At 43.1% G+C, this 25,072-nt stretch overlaps 1 protein-coding gene and 2 long non-coding RNA genes across 5 annotated transcripts in view; 1 reads left to right on the forward strand and 2 right to left on the reverse strand.

The window, feature by feature from the left end:
• The window catches only part of PTPRJ (protein tyrosine phosphatase, receptor type J), a 74,553-nt gene extending 62,762 nt beyond the window's left edge, over positions 1–11,791 (reverse strand). For all 3 annotated transcript variants that reach the window (XM_017812400.1, XM_017812404.1, XM_017812392.1), the window contains exon 1: positions 11,705–11,791. In XM_017812400.1, coding sequence (XP_017667889.1) covers positions 11,705–11,764 — 60 coding nt within the window. In that variant the 5' untranslated portion in view covers positions 11,765–11,791. The remainder of the gene's footprint in view (positions 1–11,704) is intronic.
• On the forward strand, positions 11,291–15,112 carry LOC108496057. The gene is made up of 2 exons (XR_001874304.1): positions 11,291–11,518; positions 14,824–15,112. It is a non-coding gene; the product is annotated as an uncharacterized LOC108496057 (long non-coding RNA).
• Positions 14,959–25,072, reverse strand: part of LOC108496062 — an 18,234-nt gene continuing 8,120 nt past the window's right edge. Inside the window, exons 2-3 of the long non-coding RNA XR_001874306.1 lie at positions 19,452–19,554; positions 14,959–15,063 (exon numbers count right to left, since the gene is read on the reverse strand). This is a non-coding gene — a long non-coding RNA (uncharacterized LOC108496062). The remainder of the gene's footprint in view (positions 15,064–19,451; positions 19,555–25,072) is intronic.

Genomic DNA, 25,072 nt, shown 5'->3' on the forward strand with positions numbered 1-25,072 from the left:
CTATCTTTAGCCTCAATTTCTCAGCAGGATCTGCACTGCCATGTACCATCCCTTCGTGAGGTCGGAGGCACAGTTTGCTCCCCAGCATCCCAATGCCTCCCACTGCCCTGACTTGCTATGAGTAGCTGTTTGACAAGTGGGACTTGCTCCATGACACACCAAGTATCCAGGGTGATATTCGCTGTTTTGTACAGCCTCAGTGACACTCCTACTCCCTCTTCCCAAGCAATCAAGTGCTTTACCACAGGCTGCCCTATGTCTAGAGGTGAATGTCTTTCTCACAGCACAAGAACCCCTTCCCCATCTGTGACTGATGTAAGGAATGCCTTTCCTAGCTACAAACCCACCAAGAATTAGCCAATTCACTTAGAAAAGAAAGCAATGAGACCCCACAACCCAGCTTTTGTCTGATTTGTAACCCATTCATGATCAAAAAGGAACACTGTATTCACAAAATAGAGGAAGTTGTATGAAGGAAGCTTTTTTCCCCTCCAGCTCTCATTTTTGATACAGTTGGTGAGCAGAAGTGAATCCTGGTGGAGACAGGTGTGGTGGGGCACTATGTTGAGTTCCTACATGAACCTGTTGACTGAGAAAGATTTTTATTTTGAAGTCATTGCCAGAGATCCTAACCCCATCAAGATTCCTTAGTAGTAGCCATGTACAAATGCAATGTCCCATGGCATTTACAACCTCCAGGTCACAAAACACAACTAGTGCAATAAAGGGGAGGAAAGGGTGAAGAGAAGATATAAGGAGTGAGCAGATCCCATGGTCTCAGACAAATATTGACACAACAACCTACTGTAAGTCCTAAAACTCCTTAGTCATTAACTTCATCATCAAAACTTCATCTGGATTTCATCAGTCCTATGGATTCCCTGGAAGATGACAACTTTGGGAAAGGAAAAAGTAGGAGGTCTTTGCTCAAAAGAGAAACTGAAGTTTGGCAGTATCTTATCTCCCACCTTTTCCACACATTTCTACAGGAGAAGAATGGAATGTTCAACTGACTGGTTTTCACTGCAAAACTCAGATTAACATAGTTGGAATTAATTTTGAGGAAATCTGAAGACAATAGTGACAAATACCACATGTAGCAAGTACTGAATAAATGTCTACAGATGAGATATCTGTTTTCTTTTTCATCTTCCCTTTTTTCAATTAAAAAAGTCATTTAGGAGAGAGAAGAAGCAACTAGGGTAGCCAGCTAGCAGGAACAGCAGTGCGGGAGACTCACATCATCTGCAGCAACTGGTCTTTAGCAGAGCTGGGCATTACAACTTATTATTCTTCTTAACTTGAAGAGGAGATGGAAAATAAATAAAAAGTAGCAACTGTGTCAATTGTTGTGACTAGGCCTAAACTTAGGCATCGGACGAATCACTGCTTATAAATCATAAATGCACTGCACATGATCCTGCATGCAAGCATAACCTGTGGGGCACAGCGAAGGTTTTCAAAAATGACCTTCTGTCCAGCAACAGCACAGCAAGCAGGCAATGGCTTTGGTAGGATTGAGCAGGGGCTGCTCTGTGTAAATCACTTAATCATTAACTTAATGACTTAATAACTTCATTGCTAGATGGACAGCAGTCCCTTCCTGCAAACCGAAAACCAAAACAGTGCAAGTCAATGAAAAGAATGCCCTCTTTTTTTTTTTTTTTGTAGGCTGCTCAAACTTTCAGAAATTTAGAAGAGAATTATTTTATTGGTGGAAAAGAGGGGAAAACATGCTCTGCAGTAAATAAGTATCAGCTCTGACCTCCTGCTCACTCCTTCTGCAGTGTTATGCTTCGCACACTGAACCAGGAAATAGTTGAACAGATACAAGTAAAATTATGAAGACTGAGTCAGAAGACAATAGTTAAATAAATACCAGTTAAACCACATACCGTAGAACTGTCTTTTAGTACTGGGAAATGAGTATCGCCTAAGGCTGTTCCAGATATTGCATCCACCTGCAAATATTTGCTGCTGGCTAGAGCTCAGCACATAATACTCTCATCAGCAGTGTCAGAACTTCACAAAATATTGCAGAAAAGAAAGAAGAAGAAAGTTAGCTTAATACAGAGTACAATAAACTAAGTATATTTTAATTAGTTATTTTAATAAACTAATGATATTTTAATCACCAAAAGCATATAATGCCTGGCTGGGGGATTTTTTTTTTTTTTAGTTTGGATGTTTGGTGATTATTTTAAAGCACATTATTATAAAGTTAGTTAAGGATACAGCTTTTTTTTTTTCCCCCAAGTATTTTAGGCTTTCAATGTCATGACTATAGAGAGCTGATTATTAGCTTCTTTACTGTGGATATTTTATGACTAGTATATAGCAGACTTCAGAAATTAGAGTGTTACAGAGGAATCAGGCACACACAATAAAAGCTCAGAAGCAATTACACTTTCATTACACAGTCTCAAATCCACAAAAAATATGCTAAGACATTTATATTTTAGATCAACTACCTTTCAGCTATTGTGAAAAATCATTACAGCTGGAGAAAAAGACAAGAAGATAAAAATGCACTAACATAGTGCTGGAGGACTTGGCCATTAAAGTCTTGCCTTATGAAGAAATGGCTAAACATTTTATAACAATATTTCATCTGTAACTGTTAAACTGGAAAAAATGGCCCATTTCCAAACGGATTCAACACATAAAAGAATTTTTTTTTTTCTGCTTCTGTTAGCTGGCTAGCTTTTTTATCTGGAACTATCTCTCAGAAATTTTAACATGTCCAAATGCAAGTCCTTGATAAGTTACAGACAAAGGAAAGTTTTCTTTCCTTTAATAGGGACAAAGGAGACTATTGTTGAGATTTATTATATACATACAATTACCTTCATTGTTATGGAGATTAAAGAACAAAGGCCCAACAGATCTAATTCCAGATCTTACAGCCTTGTCCTTTCCCATAATTATTTCTTAAAATTGGATTTCAGTTAACACATTCACAATACCAATACCTACCAGTGCTTTGCACGGGCTTAGAGATAGTTTCAATTATTCTAACACAGATGTAGCAATACATTTAACTCATCACTGATCACTCAAGTGAACATGTTTGATTTAATAGTACCAACAAAGTGTGGGTTTTTTTAGTTGGTTGTTAGAAGTATTAAAACTAGTACAAGGTTAATTAGAAAGAATAACTGGATAGTCTATCACTCGCTTTAAAAAAATGCAAAAAGAACTTTCACAAAAATTTTCCCATTTTTTTTCTTTCATCTCAGAAATAGGATTTTGAACTGCAGAGAGATATTGAATAATAATTAAAAAAAAAAAAGAATACTTTTATTTGGCAAATATTGATGCTGCTCCTTTATCTCACGTGAGAGTATGTCAGCCTCCTTTCATCAGCTGTCAGATACAACATCTGTCAGAAACCCTGAGTCTAAAACACCAGGCCTGTGTCTGTGGCATCCATAGTATGCCAGCTAAAAAGGCCAGATTCTGACCTCAAACCTTATTTCTCCCTGGTGCTCATCAGCATGAAACTAGACCCTAGAGGTAAATTCCCCTCAAAGAGTTATGCAAACTGAACCAAAGATAATGAACTTCCCCAAAGAAAGAGCTTTTTATTTTTTTGATGTGGGGGGTTTTGTTGAAGATACGCATTTACAAAGACTGTGGAAAGGAAACTGTGGCTACACTTCCCATATTTCTCCTTTCCATGAAAAAAAAAAAAAAGTATAAATCCATAGAAGGTGAAACCATCAAAGACCTCAATTAACCAGGCACAGTCTACTTTACAAAAAAATCATATCAAAACAAGGACATTTTTATTGGTATTGAACTTCAGGCCTAGTATTAGAAGAAGCAGCTGACCCTGCAAGGAGATGGAAAGAACACTAGAATTTCAAGAGTAACTCACATAGCAGGGAGCCATGAACCTGATTCCAAACTTGGTTATAAATGGACGATTATGTGTAATGTCAAGAAGACATTAGAATTCCCTTATCTGCTTTCACTGGAAGAAAAAAAAACTAAAGAAAACAGAATATGATGATCTAAAAGGACCCTATCAATTTATTGCTGTTCTCAGTTTGAGGTATTTATAAGTATGTAAAGCTCTGGCAGAATAAGAGAGCATGATCTCAAAAGCAGGAAAACCCTAAACTCCCTTCTTAACACAATAAAACTAAACATATGTAAATTTGATGCCAGCCACAGGCACCCGTTTTTTTCCCTTCACAGTGTTTTTCATAATAAGTCACATTTTAATGTTTAAAAAGTACACTGAGACCATGGCATGCCTAATACTGTAATGAAACCACCAGCAAGGCTGAGTCAATGCTTTTCAGTGGTTCCACACTGCTACTGTCTGCTAATGTGTATTTCTTTCACCTGCATCCCAGAGGGTAACAGTAGAAGTCCTTCTCTTTGTCAGCCAAAGGTACATCTTGGTGTCAGAGAGGTCATTTGCCCCAAATCCCTGCCAGCACAGCAAACTGGTCCCCTTTCCTACCAGGGCTATTCTTCCTGTTCCAGGATGTAGCTGGTGGTCCATTTTCAGATGGACACGATTTACCACTCTAGCATCCTCCCTGCCCTTTCCACTTCAAAAACACACAGGCCACCTTGCACAAAGCAGAGCAAGTTTATACAAATGAAGACAAAGATGTGATCTCTCTTACTATGAAATCAGACAGTAACAAGTCAATTGTACTTAAGCTGATACAGGCTGCAGGCAGATGAAGCTAACTAAAATAGTCTCGCAGTTTTCCCCTTTGCCCATCTCATCATGCTATCTTTGGCAAAATTAAGTTCAAAATTTCAAGGGAATGGTCTGGGAATCAGTTGTGTGAGCCACTTCGGGCACAAGGAAACCCTGGGGAGGAAAGGCAGCAAAGAAGCAGCAACTTCCATTTACCTATAGGGACTACTGACACTGGAGGCACAACTGCTTCAGGAAAGCAGCAGAAAGCTTTCCCAGTCTGTAAAATCATATATGGTTCCATGCTTTGCTGTACATGTAAGCTGGCCTGCCCCAAAACTGAGCTGCTGCATTTTCTGGCAATGGCCCCATCCTTTGCAGCATCCTCCTGTCTCATTAGTCAATACAGCACTCACAAACCAATCCTCCAGCTGGGTATTCTTTGCACGGCTCTTCCCTTATTTCCAGAAACAGAGTTGGTAGAAATTATAATCTGAAAAAAGAGGACTCAAAAGCAGGTATGCAGAAATAGACTTGCCAGCAGTGACCTGTTCATGTGTGTACATAAGAAAATAAACAAGGAAGATGATTTAAAATGCTCTAACTTAGTAGAATCCAAGTACGCAAGAGGAAATAATGACTGAAAGCTCAGCCGAAGCTCCACCATGATGGGGAATGCAGAAACAAAAGTCACCAGCATTCCTGGGTGCAAACACCCTCCAGAGACATCTACAAAGAGACAAACCATCGGCAAACAGAGCAAGATGTGTAACATCATAACCTTGGCTAGGAGTCTTCCTACAGGCGTGCAAGGTCCCCTATCTTACCACTTATCTACCAAGATAACCACGAATGATTCATCTTGACACACTCTATTAAAAAAAAAAAAATCCCGCTGAACTAGTAAAAGTAGAGGTTTTTAAATATGCATTTAAACCCATGCCAAGCTACGATCCCTCAATGACCAAGGATACGCTGGGTTTCCACAAAGATGGTTTGCACAAATAACCCCTCTTTGGAGGGCACTCCCATGCAGGCTAGGTTTAGCCCAACTGCTTGCAACCTGGCAGACACAAAGAAAACCCTACCAAAATATTGCCAAAAGGAAGTAAGGAATTAATCTGTGAATGCACCTAATCACAGAGCCAGCTGTGTTGTAGATAAAAACACAGCAGCCTAAAAGGGACAAGCTCCCAGGCACTTACGCCCCTCCGCTCACCTGGGCTATGATGGGAGAGAGGGCTCCAGCACTTCTGGGCTCAGAAGAGACTCTCTCAGAGCCAGGACCACATGTCACCCTTGCCCTTCCTCAAGCACCCACGGCCTCCAACACAGATACACTAAGAGTCTGCATCTGCTTACCAGGCTACAGACAGACTGTAATTTACAATAAGTTCTGGACCTGATGTTCAAGTCTTTACGTGATGATTTTACAGTCTCAGAAGCAAAAAATTCTTACCTTCAATGGGGGAAATAGGGGTGAACTTCACACAAATTATTCCTTATACTCAATCCCTGGCCCATATGGTGCAGAGTACACAGAAAATAGTACTACACTATGTTGTCAGCATTCTCCTGCACACCACAAAGCCAAACCAATCAACCAAAAAACCATTAAGACCTTCCAATAAACAAAACGCCCAACCCTACATGTAAAGAAAACTCCCACATTCTCAACCTTAAAATAGAAGCTCAGATGCAGTACACAACAAAAACTTTGCATGCATTAGGAACTTCCTAGTGACATACTAGGTATTTCTTTTAGTTGTTCAGTTTGGTTAAAACTGTACAAAACAATGAGAGAAGTCACATGTGTACCAAACAAATGGGAGTACAAGAAGAATAGGAAAAGGAGACTGAGAGCAATCAGACAGGCAGCACTGGAGAGAAAAGGACTTCTAAGCATTGGTTAGGAGAGTTTGAAGGTGATCCTTACAGTAGTCCCTTCTTCCTACAGTAGTACTCATGTCAAACACAGGCTTTAGCCCTCTTCCCCACACATACCAACTGGGTTTGAAGCACCATGTGAAGCCAAGGCCAGTTCCAGACCCCACAGGTCTGGTACCACAGCAGACACCAGCATCATTCCTTCCTCCATTTATAGCTGTTGGTACAATTTCTTCTATTCTGAGATGCAGCTAAAAGCACAGTTACCTTTTCTCCTATTGCATTGCTACATGGGCCCTTTGGTATCTTCACATAGAGCACAGAGGGAAAACAGTGATGGTTGGACTGTGTGGTTTCTAATATCAAGGGATTCCTCCAATTTCCTGGTGATGGTAGGAAAATAACCCTAATTGCATTCAGTGATGTGCCAAATACCAACATTTGTGGAGGGACATGGCCGTATCTTCCCCTGCCTTTTCCACTGGATGCCCACAAATGGCATAGAAGACAACTAAATGAGGCCACAAATTTATCAATTTAGCTCTAGCTGGACCCCATATACATCTCCATTCTTTTTTGGATTACAGAAATACTTTTCCCACTTAATCTTGGATTTTCTCCTGGAATTTTGGATTAATAGCCCCAGGGGGCCTGTTTATGTGCAAATACATTTGGGAACAGCTGGAAAGCACTTAGAGAAAAGCCTTGGTGCAGCCTTCCAGAGCAGTGCATCTGTTTTGTTCTTCCCTTCCTGCACATGCCTGATCACTCTTTCCCAACACTCTTTGTTTTCTATCACTTCATACTAGCACATGCTCACCTACATTTCATTGTCTTCCCCCCCACCAATTAAAGTCCTCCCCTGCACAGTCATCTCCTGCTGAAAATTAATTTCCTACTGATAGCTCCATTTAAGGCAAGGTTCTCTTTCACTCTCCCATTTCTACATAGAAGTAGGCCCTCTCTGATAGAGAAAATTCAAATAGCTCCTCCTACACTTCCAGCAGCCTTTCATGATGTTCAAGCTACTATTTACATTCAAATTTTGGAGTCTAACTAAAAGCAGTCACATCAGGCTAACAACCAGATGTGCAGCCACTGACTGTTTTAATGGCTTCTCTCTCCTTGGCTCATATTGGGAATCTTCTTTCAAGCAGGCAAGCATAAACCCCAAGTAAACAACATGAGATAGGCTTTGTACCTACAAACATCAAATTCCCAGTCCCCAACCACTCTTTAACATTGTCAAAATGCTCGCTCTACAATACACTGTAATTCTAGTAGAAAGAAGGAAATGCATAGATTAAAATTATATGGATTATGCCCTATACAATGAACAACCAAAGATTTTAAACCAGTAGCAATTTCGCTCATATTTAGAAGCTCCAACCAAAAAAAATTACATGCCATGAAAATTCTCAACAAAGACTTGCATGTAGCTCACATAATTGAGGAAGTACTAATAATAGCGTGTCTGTTTGCACAGGCAACATTTCCACTGTGGGCCTGAATTCTGATCTCAAACATGCAGAAGAAGATATTTTGTTGTGTGTTGCTGGCTGGAGACACAAAGTATTGGAAATCATCTGAGTGTGCTGCAATGTGCAGCCAGCCTATGCCGCTCAGGAAGCACTACACACATCCATGCCACGCTGGAAACAAAGCATCTATTGAGCACGGCAGAAGGTGCTTGTGTTGTGGGGTTTTGTGAGGAACATAGAGAAGCACAGGAAATTAACCTGTGTTGCAGTTTTAGACGAAAATGAAAGCCCTTGCACTTCAGCATCAACTGTCAGTCATCATATAAAAATAACTTGTCCTGACAGATGAAAAGTATATTTCTAAGCTCCTCCGACACAAGCACACTCAGTTCACAGCTACAGCTTCTCTTTCTGGCCTATGCTGTGTATGTTCAGGCCTGCTCAGGTCTCCAGATAAGCAATGCTCATACCCTTGCTTCTAACAGTGGCCATTAAAGGTTTTACCCCAGAAGTGCACATATAGTAGCAGCAAGGGAACCTCACATTTCTAAAGCTTTATTCTTTTTAAAGCCTCTAAATGAGCTGTATGTAGACCTACCATAAAGTATTTGCAAAATATTTTTGTTAGATGGTACTTACTATTAAGTATTTCTTGCATGTGCTGAAGATAACCCTGAATAATTTCATAAACTAAAATTTAGACTACTATATAGGAGAATAATCAACAAGAATGATTAAGGATGATTAATAATGACCAATATATAGCAGAAGTTATCTTACATGCAACATGCACACATGGCAAGCCCACATTTGAGAAAAGATGGTTCTTCATTTAAACTCCTCAGTTGGAAATTCAGACCAGTAATTAAGTCATAATCCTATATAATCAACTCACACGTTATCAGTAGCTTTGTGCATGGAATAAGCTGTAAGAACAAGCTATTAGGTCCACATAAAAGGCATTTATAATTCTAAGCACCAAAATAAGCACACAAACACCAGAGCTTAAAAGTCTGTTGCTCTTTTAGTAGTAGACATTAGTTGTCATTATCAGTAACATAATCACTCTCAATAAAAACACACACACAGCAAGGTTTGCTTTTAAACAACTCCAACCTTGCCCACTCTGTTGGAATTAATGAAAAATACAGAAGATGCTTATCCTTGAGTAAAAGACACCACAGAAAGATCATATGCCAGTCACACCCCTCCAGATCTGCCACGACACAGTCGTTCCATAGCTTGGGCTGCTTCCCAGTCCTTGCGTGTATTTGGGCCGACAATGCTGTCTGTGTAAGGACTGCTGTCCCCTCACCGACCCCACAGTCATCTGAAAGGCAGTGCAGAGGCCAGATCCAGCCAAGAGCCACTTCCATCCAACTTGCCGCCTTTCCGCTCAGGGGCTGGCTGGGAGACTGTAGACAAGACGCAATAGTTCTTACTGGCAACACACTAAGTCCAGCTCGTGCCACATGCCTGACAGCGCTGCCAGCTGCTGTCATCTTCTTACACCAGCTAAATACCTCACCAGGTAGTCCCAGGCCACGTCCCTGCACCTGAGCACATGCCAGACCACAAGCAACAACCGCCAACTCCAATATCTGCCTCAGCCTATGCAAAGAGCCCAACACAAAGTGCAAGAGTGTGCCCTGTCAGAGAACATCCTGATATGTGAACGCATCTTGGAATGGACAACAAGACTATAGCGCTTAAAGTCAGGATTCCATCCAAGCAAGGCTTTATTCTGCATCCTTATTGCTTACAGGCTATATAAACGATCTTTTCACACATGAGTGATCCCACTCTACCTTCCGTAAGTGAACACAGGGAAACTTAGTCATTTCAAATCTGTGGATGATTTGCAGAATCACACCATCAGCAAGGACTCAGTTTACATCCTATTACTCTAAGGAAAAAGCTCCTAAGGGGCATTTCTCCCCACCTCTCTCTGTAGATCAAGGAAGTGCTCCTAATGTTCCTAACTCCACCAGGTGCTGATCAGCACTAGTTAAGAAGCCTAGTGAATGGAGACTTCCTTGCATCAGCTTTCACATTCACAGGTACACCTAAAGTCACAAATGAGACTGTTGTCTTCTCAGTTTTCAGTAATGACACCAGGAGCTGGGGAGCTCCTACCTAAAATTACAAGCCACACCAGAATCTGCAGATCTGCGTCCTCCTGTTGATGCAAACTCCGATACCATTGCAGATGACAGGACCTACCCGAGAATCTGCAGCTGAGTCCCAAGATGATGAGTTCATAAATATAACTACATGTAATTGAGGAGAGGGTCTATTTTTTTTTCATGTTATTATTAATCATACTAGACACCAATTAAGACCCTGGCTTAGAAAATGTTAGAAGTAGATCATTATGTCACAAGATTCAGCTTGAGAAGAAAAACTACAAATCATAGAGGTCATGGTAGACAGATCCTGCAAGGCTATACCCAAGGACAATCCAGGCCTGCTCTGAGCTTTTCCAAAATGCTGGAGTACTTTGATACCCAATTCAGTTTTAGCTCTTATTTAGAAGATATTTTTAAGCCTAGGCTTGGTACAACAACAAACAGAGATGGAATGACAAAACACTGCAAGGTACCTCAAACTGAAAGACACAAAAGGAGAAGGAAGCAAAGGTTTACAGTAGTTATTGGCTCCAATTACAAGCCAGCACCAGTGTAAGATAGGGGGGAAAATAGTTAAACTAAAGCAGTGGTACAGTTCTGTTCTGCAGCTCTCAGGCAGAACTGTCACCAAAAACTACTGAGCACCTCGGTCCATCCCAATACACATTCACACTTCTGTAGCAGAAACTGTTGAGGCAGAGAGGCCAAGGAGGTACATCTGGAATCAAAAGTTCAAGAAACCCCAAAACATTAGCATTCACAGCAGCCATGAAGTGTTCCTGCGGGAACACCAGGAATCTATCAGCTGAGAGAAGCATGGGGTGAAAGTCTATGCCAGCACACTGTCAGTGGGTCACCTGGCAAGCGATTCTGATTTACATCACTGAAAAGTGTTCTTGGAAGAACATCCTGAAACACACCTGGGAACAGAGCAGGGCCTCAAAGCCAAGTGTGCAGGCAAAGTCCTCCTGCTGCCTTGCATGGCCAGGTGTGCTCACTCCGCACAGGGCAGGATTTTCCCGTGGAAACTCCACACTGAGCCTGAAGGCTGTAACCCAGCGGGTGATGTGCACCACCGTCACGGACAATGCGCAAATAACCTATTACTAATTAACCAGCAGCGACACGAGGACAGCAGGCTACAACGCTGGGAAGACGGGAGCCGTCCCTATTCTACCTAAGGCAGCTTTTAGCGGGGTAAACAACCGGGGCAGCCTCACGCCCCGACAGGAGCCACGCGGCTGTACCGCAGGGTCTCACCCTACCCCATCCCGCTGCGGCCGGGCGGGGCTCAGACCCCCGGGGGGGACAGGCGGGGAGAGCCGGCGGAAGCCGAGGCCGCGGGGATCCCGCCCCAGGTGAGCGCCGCGGCCCCCCCAGCCCCCCCTGCCCTCCCCGGGCGGCACCGGCGGAGCCTCTGCGGGACAAAGCCCCAGCTCCGGCCGCACACCTGCCCCGCCGGCCGCCCGCTCCCCGCAGCGCGGCGGGGCAGCCCCGGCGGGGGCAGGTGCGGCAGACCCCCGCCTCCCGCACGGCGGTCTCACCTCGGCCGGCAGCAGCAGCAGCAGCAGGAGGCAGGGCAGGGGCAGCGGCAGCCGCCTCATGGTGGCGGAGAGCGCTCCCCGCTGCGCACACGGCCGCTCAGCCCGACGCCGCCTCCGCCGGAGACATGGCCGGGCTGCCGCCCCGCACCGCCCGGCGCCCCGGCCCTCCCCCGCGCCCCGCCCGCCGCCGCTCCCTCCAGCGCTGCCCGCCCCAAGGAAAGGCGGGGGGACGGGAGCCGCGGAGGAAGCCGTGCGCGGGGCGGAGTGAGGGGGCGAGCGGGACAGCGGCTGCTGGAGAGCCGGGCCGGTCACCTCCCTCCGCCGCTGCTTCTCGCCTCCTCCCGCCGGCTCCTCGCCCAGGGCTTAAATGGCCGTCTTGCAGCGGGCGGAGGGTCTGCGGCTGGCCCTTCCCCGCCTTCACCCCTCCCTCTCTCCCGCCCGGCATCTGACATTTCCCCCCAGCAGGGCGGGCGAGGAAGTGGTTCCCTCCGAAAGTTTCCCGGCCTCGGTGCGCACCCCCAGAGGGAGCGGCGGCGCGGGGAGCGCCCTGGCCCTCGGACGATGCCCGGGGGCGGGCGATCTGCGAGAGGGTCGGCGGTAACACGAGGTTAACCCTGGCCCCAGGGGCTGCCCCGGCTGCCCCTCCGCCGGCGGGAGCGCTCCGCTCAGGGCCCCCGGCGGGGTAAGGGGCAAATGAGCCCGGCCGAGGGGATCGTGGGTTTGCTGCAGTGAGTGGCTCCGTTTGTTGCGCCATCCATCAGCCCCAGGCAGTCCCCCCAAAAATGTCCTCTCCCTCTCTAGGCACTGTTTTGGACATGTTTTATCCTTGTCATCAAAAGGGACATGACATCATCAAATGCAATTAGTTTTATAACCTTAACTTACTTCCCAGGCTTAATACGCTGTTTCACATTTCATTCATCTTGGAGAAAGGAAAAGGAGAGGCAGGGACAGTTTACAGAGCATATCTTTAATTACAGAAACACTGGCAGTCGTCATTTTCTCAAAAGTTTTGAGCTCACATGTTTGTAATTTCCCTGTCTTTTCTGAGCCCTCAAAACATATGCATAGCATTAAGGAAGCAACTATTTCAACAGGAGTTCATGAGAAGACTCGGAAGAATGAGGACATTGGGGTTGTTCAGTCTGGAAAAGAAGACTCCAGAGGGACCATATTACAGCCTTTCAGTATTTAAAATGGGTTTATAAGAAAGATGGGAACAGACTTTTTAGCAGAGCCTGTTGTGATAGGACAAGAGGTAATTTTTATAAACTAAAAGACAGTCAATTCAGACTAGATATAAGGAAGAAAAGTTTTACAATGAGCATGGTGAATCACTGGAACAGCTTGCCCAGAGCAGTTGTAGATGTACCATCCCTGGAAACATTAAAGGTCAGGTTGTACGGAGCTCTGAGCATCCCAATGAAGATGTTGCTGCTTATCACAGGGGAGTTGAACTAGATCACCTTTAAAGATCCCTTCCAACCCAAACTGTTCTATGGTTCTCTGAAGGCACATAGATACCTTACTGTTTGGGAGGTTGAGACTTATAGCTGGAGTTAAACAGGGTAGGGCACCCCTTCATATCAATAAGATTTGTAGGAAATAATTAATTACTTCAGAAAAGTATTTTTTAAATGCTAGGGAGTATACACTATACAAAAAGAATTAATAAAACCACTTTTCATCACTTTCCATTCAGTGCAAAGCACCTGAGAATTGTTTTCCAGCTGAAGATTCCTCCTGGTAAACCACACAGCTGACAGAAGTCTCACCAGCTGCAGTGCTGACATAAACCTATCATTTGGAAATTACAGCTCTGACTCCTAAAAGAAATCCCTTGTAGCTGCTCCCTGTGCCTGGTCAGAGCTCCAGTGGGTCTAAGCTGCCAAACTGCAGCTTCTGGCCAGGCCAGGTTCCATTGTCTGGGTTGCATCCTAAGTGCAACCGACTGCCTTCGTGGGTGACAGTGCACAGCTGAACTTGAGCAAGCACACTTGGTCATCCTTGGCTCCAGCCCAGTGAGAACAATGTGGTAGCTTTTTTAATTGCATGCCTTTTCAGTACAACAACCAGTAACTAATCCAGTTGCCCTTGAAATTCGGTGGGAATCTCTCCACTGATGTAAGCAGTAATGGCAGCCAGCCCTGAAAGAAAAAAATTCAATAAATTTAAAAAACTTGGAAAATGCACTGAGAGAGCAAGAAGTGGGATTCTCACCTGTTCAAATTTCTAAGTATCTCCAAACTGATGTTGCCATCCCCAGACTCTAGACATCCCTGGGCTCTCAAGTTCACTCATTCTTCTCTTCTTGAGAGGCCACAGAACCCAATTTAGAAGCGACAGGCATTGTATTTCTATGTTAATTCCTTGCTCCAGAGAGCAGCTGGGCAGCCACATCACTATTACAGGAAGCTAAACTCCTTTCACCACACTGAGTCTGTCTGGATCCGGTATAACTGGTGAGGATTTTCACATACAAGCTACATGGAATCTGTGATTAATTACTTTCTCATTAACACTTGTGGCTGAGTGTATGTCATATGACTGCTTGTGTGTCAAGTACCTGAACCAGGAGGCCTATGAAGTTCTGGAACACACTCACATTTCTAGAGCATCCAAAATAGTTGAGGACTGCATTAAATTTGCTCGTAGAGATATCTAAGGAGAGTATTTCTAGGACTGTAGTATAAAATTACTGCGTATCTTTAATTTTAAGCATAACTGGTGCCATCGGTAGGATTTATGCACAGTAGGTTAAACTGACACACACAGAGCATAGAAGGCTTGTTACTGTTTCAGGTACCTCCCTGACTGACTGTTACCAGATCTCAAGGAAAGGACTAACTCCTTTCCAGAGACATTTCTTGGGTGGGAGAAGTGCTTTATCAGGGACTCTGTCTGCACTGACGGAGTGAGCTGTGAAGATTCATTGACATTTGAATAGACTCAGATATGCTGAAAGTGGCTACAGAAAAGAGAAAAAAATGCCAAGAAACATCGGGCATTAAAAGGTGTAAATATTTTGTAACATAAAATAGAATTGCAATTTCCATTTGATTTCATTGAAGGAAAAAAAACTGGTAGCGATCGAACTTTTTTTCTTTTTTTATTTACAGATTCTGATGAAATGTTTGTGTCCTCCAGACTGTTTAAAATTCTGGGAGGAATGTTCCAAAAAAGCTTTTCTGATTTTGAGAGCTCCACGGAGAAAAGAATCACACATGTACCTGATTGCTTCCTTGGATCAATGCCTCAGCTCTTTATAGGATGCTCTAGTTCACGGATAGCTGTGCAGACCTCCTGAAAGAGGTGGATCTCAAAGAGCTGTGATTCATGCCAGAATCAGACTTCACATGCTGAAAATGGAAAAGAGAAATTAAAAGCCAAATTTTTTTAAGTCTTCAAGGTGTTAATTGTTAAGCAGCAATAACCACCACAACACAAACAATTTCCTAGGAATTAGAGACTCAAGGTTGCCTTTCAGGCCACAGGCTCTTCACAGGTTGTTACTAATCTGCTGGAAGTTCCCTGAATTACAACTGCTATTGCCTTATTGTTTCTATAGCTGAGTTTTGTTTATTCTACAGGCTTTTATTAAAGCTATATGTGTGACAGGGTTATAAAACTGGGTAGGTGTTGCTCCTGGGCTAAAGCTTCTACTATACTTTCGTCTGGAAGTTAATTTTTGCATCTGAGTCATAAAACCTCTTCAAAAGGGTGCATCAGAAGTGTTTCCACATCCTTATAATCAAGTTTTTGAACAAGAGACCTAAGCTTAAAAGTCACCTTGGGCCCCTGCACACAAATGCAGAAAGAGCATGCAGGCATATTACTTATGGGTGCTCTAGTTTGCACCATAAGGTATACTACTTATGCTCTGGGCAGAGAAAAAGGGAAGACTGCAAAAATACGGTGACCCAAAGCTGTCCAATTTGGAGCAGTTACCCTGGCTGATAATATTTGTTTTTCACTGAGAGTGGCAATAGAATATGGTTTAAAAGGAAAAGTTAAATATGGCTATATTTAACTGCATACCCCAGCCAGCCTTGATCACAATAGTGTGTTCTCATTAGTTATTCCCAGTTTCATTCATCACCTCAATGTGCAGTGTCAGCCAGAAGCATCAAATTGTTGAGCATCGTCAGGAAGGGTGTTGAGAGCAATGCAGAGAACATTGTTTTGCCAATGCATAAAACCCAGGTGCACCCACATCCTGACTCATGCTTCTCACTGCTCTCAGCATTGCAAGAAGGACATAATGCACTGAGGAGAGGTACTGAGAAGGGCAGTACCTCTTATCAAGGGAGCCCTAAAAAGCTGAGGATTTTCAATGAAGGGAGGAGAAGGCTCCCTGGAAATAAGATGAATGAAAAACTTGTTCAGTAAATCCCATTTAACAGTTATAGCAAAGTACTTTCTTACATGAGCTTGTAAAACATGTAGTCACAGCATGTTTTAAAGGCAAACAATATGAGCAGTTCCAAAAAGAAGGTAGACAAATTCATGGACAACATGTCCACAAACAGGGAGAAGGCAGAGATGAGTCTATAACTTTTGGATGCTGGGAATGGTACTCAGATAGGAGTCATATTTGTTTGCACTTCCTAAACAGAATCTCCTAATGTCACTGCTGGGGACAGGATACTGGGTTGGATGGATTCATCACTGACTGAGCAAGCAGCACATTCCTTAGCTGCTTACAGCAGCAACATTCAAACCAGTACAAAGTATAAGCATACAGCATATATAAAACAAGTGGACTACCCTTTGGCTTGCTACCTCAGCAACACAGGTAAAATGTAACAGCATAAGTTACTATTCTGATTCGCAAGGGAGGAAGCACTCTGTGCTATGATTTCAGACTGAGGTCCAGGAAGTGCTGCCTTGAAGTCCTCAGATTCAGTCATTATGGGACCTCTGTGACACACACAGAATGCCAAATGAACTTCTGTTCTGTGCAGCCTTGCTCAGTGCCCTGAAGGTATGTGGGGCCAAAGTGCTCCTTCTGGTTGACATTGCTCTGGCTCTTCTTTACACCACTTCTGACCATAAAAGAGCCCATCAGGCTTCCATGTACCCTGAACCCAGAGATGAGTCTTTTGGGAACAACTCACAAAGCAGAACTACAAGCTCCTTTTACATTGCAATAGAGGAATAAGCAGAGAATAAACTAAATTGTGCATGCACACAATGTGCAGCATTGTCACAGGAACAAATGCAGTTCTAATACTTTTAAATAACCTTGAAATAGAAAGACTGACTAAAGGTCTTTACAGTAGAGGGATTCTTTGATTTTAGTTTTGGTTTGTGGGGGTTTCTTTACGTATACACAAAAGAAGTAAGAAAAGAGAATGTAAATTGGTACAAATATATTTTTGTTTATGTATTAGCTCAAATGGAAGATCACAGCACACAATTCAGTCTCTTTACATGAGCTCATCAGGAACACAAGAAATACAGCACAGTAAATGAGAAATCCTCCTTGAGAGCAGAGCAGTCCATGGGAAAGATGTTACACTCCTGGAAATGTTAGCGGGATGAATGTCTTCATGAGTGCTGAGGACCTTCCTGGAGTTTCAATCTGCAGGCAGAAATCAAAGAATTTACAGCAAACACTACACTAACCTCAGCAGCAGCTTTGGTGACAAAGCAGAAAGTGGCTAAATATCACATCTGGGGATGGTCCTACCATCAAAAGTGATGCAGAAAGATTTCAGATGCTGGGCGTGGTTCTAACCTGGTTTCTGCAGGTACAAGCTCTCCACAGCCTGTAGCTGCAGGATGTACTGGCTAGGGACTGCTGTGTAGTATTTTAACTCCTAAACAGTGTTTTTAATTTTTTTTTCTCACATTCCTCACAAGGAATTAGAGGTGCATCGAGCTGCTGGCAGAGCCATCTTTCAGATGGAGGGTAAAACAGACAGGATATTCAAAGAAAACATGTCACTTTTTACAATGAGAGAAAAGTTAACTTGAATTCTGGTTAGGCCAGGTTTGGGATGGTTTTCTTTTGACTGAGGGGGAGAAGAAAGACAGTTTTTATGTGCTGATGGCCAGCAAAGAAAACAGAGAACAAGCCTTTTTGTTGGCTATTTTTTTTTACACAACTTTCAAAAAGACTGCAAAGTGCAGTAACTGAAAATTACTTCTTGGAGGCGGGTAACAGTTTCCATCTATGAAGTTCATTCAGTGGCCAGCTTCCTTTGTGTGGGAAGGCACGTGGGTGGGAGGATATCTTTCACATAACAATTGAACGGAAAATATGCATTAAAACCCCACAGACTGCCACACTCCAAAGCACTGAGTCAGCAGTGCCCTGACAGCCGGGAGGGCCAACCATGTCCTGAGGTGCATTAGACAGAGCATCACCAGCCAGGTCAAGGCAGGTGATTGTCCTGCACTGCTCTGCACTGGTGTGGCCCCACATCAAGTTCTGTGTGCAGTTTTGGGTGCCACAATATAAGATAGGTATAAAGCTACCCTTCCAAAGAAGGGCTATGAAGATGGTAAAGGGCCTAGAGGGTAAGCCGTATGAGGAGTGGCTGAAGTCACGTGGCTTGTTCAGCCTGGAGAAGAGAAGACTGAGGGAAGACCTCCTGCTGGTCTACAGCTTCCTAACAAGAGGAAGTAGAGGGGCAGACACTGATCTCTTCCCTCTGGTCACCCAAAGGAATGGCCTGAAGTTGTGTCAGGGGAGGTTTAGGTTGGATATTAGAAAGAGGTTCTTCACCCAGAGGTTGGGCACTGGAACAGGCTCCACAGGGATGTGATCACAGCACCAAGGCTGACGGAGTTCAAGAAGCATTTGGACGATGCTCTCAGGCACACGGTATGATCTTGAGGGTTCTTCTGTGCAGGGCCAGGAGTTGGACTTTAATGATCCTTGTGGGTCCCTTCCAACTCAGGATATTCTATGATTCTACAGCACCTGACCTGCCTCTGACACAACAGAACATTTTTGTAAGTGACTCGAGTCACCAGCCTTTTAAACAGGTAATCTTCTACACAGAAAGGAATGGACTCTGTTGCAGTAGGAAAGAAGTCATGGTCCTACAGCCTGTCTCAAATGCAAGGTCCTGGGTAATCACTAGGCTTCAGCCACGAGTAATGTCATGGGTTGCAAAGGGTTATTGCACAATAAATATACATCAGAGTTTTACTCAGACTCGAAGAAAGGGCACGAGGAAAGCCATGCTCAGTATAGGCAGTCCCTGAAGTATTACCAAAGGGTAGAACCATAGCTCAGCTGCCCCATATAGGAGAGAGAGCTCTGAGGTGGCATTTAGAGCCAGGAAACAGTGACTGGCAGGATTCTGGGAAATACCAAAAGCTGGCAGCCTGTGTAGCTGGCAGGAACATTTCCCCTTCTCCACCTGCCAATTTTTTTGTTCTTGTCTCCAAGCTCACTAAAGAAATGCATAGATGTTTCTCAACATATCAGTGGAATCACTTTCAATCACTATTTGTGTCCCATAAATGATGCCATATAATCCAAATGAAATAAGACCAAGCTAATTTTAAAACTAGTACTACAAAACATTACCAGAGCTGAGTCTGCTCTCATGAACGAGTGAAATCACCTGTCTCATGCAAACTAGCAGGTGTGTGTATGACTGGGGACCTCTGTCAAGGGCATTGGAAAACAGAGTGGCTGGATAGCTTATGCTGTCCAGAAGTCCCATCTACCATGATCTCTTACAACACATCCTACCCCTTTTAAGAACTGAAACCTTAAGAAACTTACCAGAAAAATCATGGTTGTGACACCACTTGCAAAAATACCGATACTTTAACAGCACCGAGATTTCCACATCAAAAGATTATCATTCTAGAGTCACAGATGACTGCTGAAATCCCAAAGTGACAGGTACCCGTTAAAGAAAGAAAAAATTGAACGGTTAAAAATTAAATGCGTTGAAATTTATGACAAAATGACCGAGCTACCTTTTCCCTTCTGACATTACAAATTGGGGCAGGTGGGTACAATTTGAGTGCTAGGCTTTTATATCTCCCCCCCCCCCAAATATAAATAATAATGTGGAGAAATGATGAAAAATTGCATCCTTCCAAGTAGGATGCATGTCAACTACATCAGGAAAGGACCATTTATGGATATCCTAGGAGAGTAATTAGCATCTATAGTGTCACTTAACTTTTTGTCTATTGAGGAGATTGCCCCTAAAAGCTGTGCTCATTTCACACATGGTACTGAAGCATGAATTATTTCCATAGCAATCTACATTTGGCAATACTGTAATAAAGTGGGAGAAGCAGTTATTTGAGCAATAAAACTACTGGCTGGAATACAACTGGCCTGTTTTACATATAACCAGTATTTTCCTGCACAAATACCTGTTTTAAGATAAACACCTCCTGCTTTTTACAAAGGCACGCAAAAAAACTGTCAGAAGTAAAAAGGCAAAAATGAAGCAGTGAGACTGAATCCCTGGAGTGTTCATATCCAGCACTGAGAGACCTAGATCAGCAAGATATCCTAAGACTCCTCTTGGTGGATATCATGACCTTATTTATTGTGCTCAAACCACTGTGGTTGAATTGGGAAGGTTTCAAGCATCTGGGCAGCAACACACAGCAATTAAGCTTAAACAGCAAGATGGCAAGAAGGCTAGGAAGACATCTGCCTGGGAAGAAAACAAAAGCTGACATAAAAAAATTATCAGTTCACATCCCAGCTAGCATGGCTGAACTCCCTGGCTCTGAATTTGCATCTCTGCACTTGCAACTCTAATACCTGGTGATGTGCTCTGATCTTTGTTCATTTACTTGTCCTGTCTGACTGGAAATAATGTTTTGGAAACAGCCTGCTATTTACTGTGGCATCACAGCCCTAAATATCCTTTAAGACCTACTGAGGCTTAGCTGGTCAAATTCTTATGTTGGCCTTTCAACTCTCAATGACAGCTGAGTGCCTAGCTTGCTTATATCCTTTCCAAACATCCCACGTTCTGTTTTTTGATAACATATTTTGAAATATCTATTTTTAAAACTATCTCCCTTCTATATACCACTTGAACAGTCAGTGCTGTTGTACAGCCTCCTGATGCTACTGGGAAAAGCTCTTAAACTAATGCTCACTAAACTCTAGTTGAGTTCTAGTGAGCAAATGAAATAATAAGCTACACATCAAATGATGAAGCTTTGCTATTGCTGTTCCCCCATGTTCTTCTTGCATGAGAACAGCAATGGTACACCAGCATATTGCTCTTAGGATTACTAGTTTCCATGTGCAATGCTTCCACCTGCAATTCCTCAGTTAAACAGGCTGTTTTGAACAGTACTTCTGCTCCGCAAGAAAACAAGAGTCCAAACAACAAGGAAGCCACATCCACAACTAATAATAATTCCTGTGGAAGGTACAGCACCTTTTAAAAACTGATGGATTAGATTCAACCTGCTTCAATAGGCACTCACCAGGAAATAGTCCAAGTTAATTTTACAGCTGACAGCTTAAAAGGTTGGGTGAATAATCTGTTCTCTTAAAATGGAAAACTTCCATTCTCTGAAAGATCCAGGACTTCCCAAAATTCATCTATACAGATATACGTTGTTGCAGCAGCTTCACAGGATATGAAAACAAGCAATCATTCCTTTCTCTACTTGCCCTCCTTACTCATTGCTGCAGAGCAGAGTAACTCCAAAGCACACTAGTGCAGGAAGGCAATGGCTCTGTGGACCACGTTCCCTGCCAGAGGTGATGTGGCTTTGCTCTCTCTTTTAGTCCTCGTGAGTCCTGACTAAGAAGCTGTACCTGTCACCTCTGTTGTTAGTTGAGAGATTAGGCACTTTACTCCTTTCAAGTATATACTATATGTGGTTCTACAGCACCACAGTTGCTCAAATTAACTGTGTCACTCTAAAAACACTACTTTTTGGCAAGAAATAGCAGTGGCCAGGCAGAATGGAAACAGGAAGAGAATAGGGTGAGGGGGGAAACAGATATCAAGGGCATGGCAGAGAATTACTGCCATGGAGAAAATGCCATTTTCTCCGTGACATTCATAACTTCAGGTGACACCAAAGCAAGGAAATAAAGATTTTTAAAGCAGCTGATCAAGAATAAAACAAACTGTCTAGAACATGAAATCAGGAGATGAAAAGCAAGGAAAGGTTGAAACTCATATTTTTTCTTTTTAAAGGAACATTGCTGCTGCTGTACCATCAGTCTAAGTAGAGGTAGGACTCAGTTTATGGCTGCAAGCACTGCAGAAGAGTCCATAAACACAAGGCATGGGTTTTCTGTCAGACTATGCTGTCATATTCCACAAAGCAGACAGTGCTAAGGCTTTCTGCTAGGACTAAGCTCTTCACTCCCAGTAACTGGCTTCTTTGTGCTAATGCACTCTAAGAGCGACATTCAATGACAGATACCGGGGAAAAAAGTCATTGTCATGAGAGTATTTGCCATGCCCATCTACCACAATGATTTGACCAGCTTTGGCTGGGTCCCAGGCAAGTAGGTGTCTTTTCATTTCATAGCAGTATGTCCTTTGAAAAGATTTCTAATCCCTGTAGTTCAGGAAAGCAGGAGATAATGGAGGATGTGCTTCTTAGTGATTATCAGAGGGAATCATAATGGAGCATTTGCACAATTAATTCATTTCCTTTATCCAGCATACTAAATTAATCTAGGGAATAAAACTGATTAAGTTTCTCTTCTAAGAAGCATATTCTTTCTGCACCAGAACTTGATCTTGCATTTACTATTTATATATGATTTGGTGAGATAAATATGATCCAATTTAAATGACTGGTTGCAGCATCAATCTTACCTAGTCTGTAAGCCAGCTCTGATTCTACAGGAAGGATGTATCTCCAGTATGGAACAATTCTTTGTCTAAAGGTAGAAGATTCAAAATTAAAGATAAAACTGTGAATATGTTGATCTGAGTAACCAAGAGATTCTGTTTAACTATCAAAACTTCTGTTTGCTGCTGTCCTTCTCAAGAGGTCCTCAGGCCTTGGCTTGTCCAGGTCTCAAGACACAGGAGGATTAATCTTGATTGCTGTCTGCATGCTCATTAAAACTTTTGGTTTCCTAAACAAGCCTTATAGTTAAGAGAAATAATTTGGGTTTTTCTTTAGAGGATTTAAGATTTGGTGCAGTAATTCCTCCCTTTCTTGTATGAACTTACTTTTCTGGTGTGTGAACTTACCTCACTTGACCTTGGGGCACTGTATGGGCTGAGGTTAATGCATGCATAGGCAGGAGAAAAGTAATAGCTATAGCAGAAAAACAGAAGAGGTGGGAAATTTATTTAGCAGTCAGTGGTGGTGCTATTCCTTTCTAGAGTGTAGTTGCCAAGTAGACTGTGTATTTTCTCTCCCCTCATTCTTCAGCCCTCCTTTTCTGGACACACAAGACTGCAGTACATGTCCTATTACTTCTATAACTCATTTATCCACAAATGTGGGCCATATTCCTTCCTTATATCCCACCAGCTAAAGAACTTGCTTCAGTCATGTGAGCTTTACTGCATCATCTAGGTTGTGGCAGCATAAGCTGGAAGAGAGCTGTTAGTCAACAGATAACCTTGCTCTCAGGATGTCCTGCCAATGCCCATTCCCTCCTCAGATGACATCAGGTAGGCATCTATTGACTAGTAAACCCAGTAAGGAAGCATTTATATCAAAAGCAGGAAAGACTCCAAGCTTTTATTTAAAATAAAATATGATTGGATCCTGGAAACATGATCCAAAAGCTCCCTAAAGGATCATCACCCAGAAGGTGGGAGGGGTGGGGCAAAAAGGGCAAAGAACACATGATTTACACATTTATTTCATGGTCTCTAAACACCTGGCAGAGCCAGAATGAAAGTCTGGGGTATGAGGAGCTTTTGACACTTTAGAGGTCACAAACTTTCAGTCCTTTGCCATCTTTAACTTGAATTGCAAATCGACATTCAAGATGCAGAAGGTAAAGACGGAACTCCTTGAATTCCTGTGTTCCTGTTAAAGCTGTTCAGTACCCAAAACTCTGACCCTAAAGGCCTGGCTTGGCTAGACAGTGCTGTTTGGACAAGGAAAGTCTGCCCAGGTGCTTTTAATTACCAGGAAAGTAGTTTTCCAGAAATAGCTTACTGGCTGTTTGCCAGATCTATTTCTTCCGACAGGAAAAGCGAAATGTAAACATCCAGCACTTCATAACAGACCACAGAAATCTCTCTCCAACTGAAGCAGGACTCTGGAAAGATTGTGCTAGCCTCTTGTCTCCCTTACAAAACCCTGGGCTACCCCCTAAGCAGAATTATCCCACACAGCTTAGGAGACTGCTGCTGGGAGATTCTGAGAGCGCCCTCACGCTGCAGGAGACATTGCAGTGCTGAAAAATCCCCTGGCTTAATACAGAAATGCTGCTCGTGAGAGCAGAGCAAACAGGGAGCTACTGCCATGCAAACACTTAACAAGGCCTTTGGGTACTGCCAAAAGAGACCAGTTCCACCTAGTTGCCTACGAGTGGCAAAACTGGGCCCACCTGGAATTGATTGAGAAGGAAGGCTGGTGGATATATAAATGTCTGCTCTCATTTAGCCCCTTCTTCAGCATTTATTTCTTCTTTGCTACTGTCAGATTTTCCTGAACTTCAGAGCTACTCCTCAGTTACATGGCAGTGTGCTTACTAGTGATACAAGTATAGAGGTATCTCATATGTTGTAACATCTCTAAAGGCAACTCTTTAGGAAGTATTTCACCTTCCCTTTCCTTGATCTGTGCCTGGGCATGTCTTACAGGAGGCAAAACCCTGGGGAAAGTATCTCCTAATAACTCTAAGCATGACACACATGGGGAGGCAAGAAAGCTTGTTTTCTGGGTTCTACCACAATACTCTGGCAGGAAGAAAATGAGACAGAGAATGTTACAGTGAATATATAGAGCTTCACTCTTTGCAGCAACTGCCAGGCAGCTCATGGCTCCAATTCTCACTTTGCATTCTTGTTCCCTGCCAGCATAGCATCTGTGCTCAGTCTTTCAGCATTGAAAGTTCCCTATTTCTGGAACCTGTAGCCAAACTCCATGACAGGAGATATGTTCTTATTAATGCTTTAGTTTCTAGTCTGGCAATTTTTGGAAGACATCCAGAGGATATGTTAAAGAGCTGTAGGTTGAAATAAGGAAATTTTGATTGGTTTGATTACTCAGATATTACTCTTAATTCCAGTGATGCTTAGGGATTCCCAGGAGCAAGATTTCTTTGCTGGTAAGCGCTATACAAATATGTAGGATAACATTTGCAATAAAGAGGTGATGGATAGAATAGGAAACACAGGTAAGGGGAGTTTTCTAGAGATGGCACAGTAAGCAATTAAGTAGCTTGCCCAAGGTTGCAGAAAGAGATTGTGTGAGAGC

Source organism: Lepidothrix coronata, unplaced genomic scaffold, assembly GCF_001604755.1.
Source record: "Lepidothrix coronata isolate B3197 unplaced genomic scaffold, Lepidothrix_coronata-1.0 Scaffold1, whole genome shotgun sequence".
In the NCBI taxonomy this organism is placed as follows: domain Eukaryota; kingdom Metazoa; phylum Chordata; class Aves; order Passeriformes; family Pipridae; genus Lepidothrix; species Lepidothrix coronata.